General features: G+C 33.5%; 1 protein-coding gene across 1 annotated transcript; it reads left to right on the top strand.

The window, feature by feature from the left end:
- The first annotated feature begins 427 nt into the window (after positions 1–427).
- On the top strand, positions 428–3,290 carry LOC120085256 (sm-like protein LSM1B). The gene is made up of 5 exons (XM_039041158.1): positions 428–923; positions 2,274–2,342; positions 2,435–2,550; positions 2,650–2,712; positions 2,934–3,290. The coding sequence occupies exons 1-5, from the start codon at positions 863–865 to the stop codon at positions 3,009–3,011; spliced, it is 387 nt and encodes a 128-aa protein (XP_038897086.1). The 5' UTR covers positions 428–862; the 3' UTR covers positions 3,012–3,290.
- Positions 3,291–3,553: the final 263 nt, after the last annotated feature.

Genomic DNA, 3,553 nt, shown 5'->3' with positions numbered 1-3,553 from the left:
CATGACTATAACATTATTTTAAAAACATTATTTATTTAAAATGATAAAGATTAAAGACATTTGAATTATAGTTTAGGTTAAATTAATTTAATCTAATATTAAGAGGTCGAACTTATATTCAACGCATTAGCTTATGAATCATAAATTAGAATATTAGTGCATAAATTTCTATATTGCAAAAAATTCAAGTTTTACAAATTAAAAAACACATAAATTAAATTTAAAGTATCCATAATCTATTAATTTCCCGTTTCTTTAAAAAGAGGAAAAAAATCACAATTCAACACACAAAATTATTCGAGAACAAATTTTCTATCCCCGTAATTGTTAATTTTACCCTAAAAAAGTCTCTCATAATTTTCTACTTAAATTTCCTAAAATAAATAAATAAATAATAAAGGCCTACGTATTCGAAGTATGAGATGAATCTAAAATTGTAAGTACAAACTGAAAACCAAAAACCGGACCAACACACAGCAGCTCGAGCTTGAATCTGACGAAGCCCTAACTTTTTTTTTTTTCCCTTTCAATTTTTTCTTCAATTTCATCTTCACTTTTACGGTAGGACTTGAATTGGATCTCAGCGCTTCCTTACCCTTTTCGATTCGCTTTGTTCGTGTTTGCATTTTTTGTTTTTAATCTTAATCAGACTGGAAAGTGCGTCCTTTGAATCGTTTGTTCCCAGTTTCGAGGAACTTTCTGGATCGTGAAGATAGTTTTTTTTAGGAAATTCCCGAAGGATTTTCAGGGATTGGTTGAGGATTGGCCGGAATCTAGGCAGCCAATGCTATTACTTTTGTTTCGAGTTGAAAGAAGTTTTCGGTGATTTTTGATATACCGGAAAAGTGTTGGGAGTTCGCCAATGTCTTGGGCAAGCGCGGAAGATATCTACCTTTCAACTTCTCTTGCCAATTACCTTGACAGTATGTTCCTTCTCTTTCAATGCTTTCAGTTTTGTTTATCAGATAGAACGGGAAATTAGAAAACAGTACTCGTTTTTCTATTTCTTTGAAATTTTAGTGCAACTGAATTCGTGGGTTTTGCTACATTGTGATAGATATTTGGCTCTTGATTGTCTTTGGGTTTTCCTATCAAATTGTTCTGTACTGCAACTATTTGATTGAGAATGCTGTCTGACTTGATTGTTGTTTTTCAATCGTAATGTTGTAACCTTGCATAGGCATTGCTGATTAGCATAATAGGGGTTTGTATGTTGACCGATTGTCATTGATATGAAATTCTTTATGAAATTTTGAAGTATAAGTGTTGTTTTTACATTTATATTCAACCAAAGTTTTTGAGAGCACTATTAAAGTGAATAGTTTTTTGTTTACCTTGATTTGAGTCATGCCCATCAATGTGTCACTAAATGATGTGAAGCTTGTTTTTCTAAAATCAGTAGGGTATAATAGACATATGAGAACAAATTGTAATACAGTCTGGCTTGAAATACATAAATGAGGGTCAATTTTTCTTTTCTAGCGACATTAGCAAAGATTCGAGTCTAAGTGCACTTTGAAAAGAATTTAATACAAGTATGTTTTTATTTGGTGAATGGCTTTCATTCCCTCTTCCTTTCCAAGAGATAATGGATAAGAAGAGTACATCTCCATGATATTGTACTTAAAGAAATATGAACATTAGTTTTTTCACCAATGTATTGAAGATATGACCAAGGTGACACCTCTTTGAAACAGCTTTACATGGTCAACTGTTGGCATAGGTGACTCATCTCTTCACCTTGCCTATCACCGTATGCAATTATCTAGCTCTGCCTTGAAAATCATCATTTCAACTTTGATTTGATATGATCAAATGGGAGGATTTTAGAGGATAGAAAATAAGCTGCCCTTATTACGTGGATAATATCTTAGTAAAGAGCTAGTTTAACAATCAGTACTGGTCTCTTCCCTGTACCAAATGCTGAAAGGCTGTTGTACAGCTACTTCTAAAGGGTTGTTTTGCTGTAGAATTCTGTAAAAGAATTGAGAATGGAATAAGAGATTGCTATAGTTCTTCTAACATTGCACCAATTGTATGATTGGAGAAAGTCAGAAAACCTAAACCATATCATTTAGAAATTTCAGCATGTTTGCATTCTTTAAATTATATGGAAAAGGTTTGAGAAAGTCAGTGTTGCAACTCATGGCATGACGATTTAGGAATTTCATCATCCTAGATATAGTTGCCAATTATTTAGCTAAATCATACATCTGTATTTTGTTTTCTTATATTTGTAGAGTTGCTGTTCTAATGATAATTTCAATCTATAGAGAAGGTTCTTGTACTACTTCGAGATGGTCGGAAGCTATTAGGGATACTCCGTTCATTTGATCAATTTGGTATATTCTTCTTGCACTTTTATATGGTTTTGTATTTTATCCTGTTAACATTTGCCTGGAGCTTGAAGAACTAATTAATTGTTTCTATTCAGCTAATGCTGTTCTTGAAGGATCCTGCGAAAGGGTGATCGTTGGTGATCTTTACAGTGATATTCCTTTAGGTCTCTATGTAATTCGAGGGGAAAACGTTGTTTTACTTGGCGAGCTGGTAAGAGAAATTGTAGATTTTCTTGGTTTCCTTTATTATTTGTCTTTCAGCCATCCAACCCCCTCCCACCTCTTAAAAACTTTCTTTTGGACTTGATAGGATTTGGAGAAGGAGGAGCTCCCTCCACACATGACTCATGTTTCTGCTGTGGAGATTAAAAGGGTAAGTGATATTGACTCTTCTATTTTCTTAAATCTTTCTCTAGACTCTTCCTTTGGCTTTACATCAATGGAGAAAACACATAGTAGATTTAGATTTTGCTTATGTCTGCAGTTAGTCTTCTGTGGCTTGGTAATATTTGTAGAAACTAGCATGCACCTTTTTGCTTCTGTAGTTGCCGATAAAATTTCTTGGTATTTACAAACTAGAATCTATTATTACAGGCTCAAAAAGCAGAGAGAGAAGCTACAGATCTTAAAGGTACAATTAGGAAAAGACTGGAATTCCTTGATCTGGATTAATAGCTGTGTTTCAAAATCTTGGATTTGTTAGCTTTCTTGTTTGCAAGTTCTTCTCCAGCCGCTTGCTCATTGCCCAGTAAGTCAATCTGCTCACATACTGGTTGTGTATGGACAATTCAGAGTATTTTTTTGGCCACTAGAATCTTAACATTATGTTGTTGACCTTCAATTTCTCGTGTAATATTTTATTCGATAAATAAAAACTCTTTCCTCTTAATCCCCCACCCACCAGATCATGATCTCTTTTAACTTAAAGCCTTCTTATTAAGGCTAGCCAAATTTGGGTTCTCTTTTCTTTTGAGTGACGGGTGGGTGCTTCCTTATTGAGAACTTAGAAAGTATTATTAAATTTATTGATGTCGTATAAAATTTCTTGAGCCAAATTTGGGTTCTCTTTGATGTCTATAAGGTATTTGTACCTTTGATGTCGTATGTTCGAACCTTCGAACTTTGAGTGAGTTTAAAATGTGCAGACCTTTTAGGACTATTTGATATCTATCAAAATATTTGAGTTTTAGATGTCGTATGTTTAAGCCTTGAGT

The sequence above is a fragment of the Benincasa hispida genome, chromosome 9 (assembly GCF_009727055.1).
Source record: "Benincasa hispida cultivar B227 chromosome 9, ASM972705v1, whole genome shotgun sequence".
In the NCBI taxonomy this organism is placed as follows: Eukaryota; Viridiplantae; Streptophyta; class Magnoliopsida; order Cucurbitales; family Cucurbitaceae; genus Benincasa; species Benincasa hispida.
Note: the sequence above shows the minus strand (reverse complement) of the source record. Positions and strands in the feature narration are given on the sequence as shown.

Coding starts and splice junctions, on each gene's coding strand:
- LOC120085256 (XM_039041158.1), top strand. CDS start 863: ATGTCTTGGGCAAGCGCGGAAGATATCTACCTTTCAACTTCTCTTGCC. Junction 924..2,273: donor TCTTGCCAATTACCTTGACA/GTATGTTCCTTC, acceptor TTCAATCTATAG/AGAAGGTTCTTGTACTACTT. Junction 2,551..2,649: donor TTGTTTTACTTGGCGAGCTG/GTAAGAGAAATT, acceptor TGGACTTGATAG/GATTTGGAGAAGGAGGAGCT.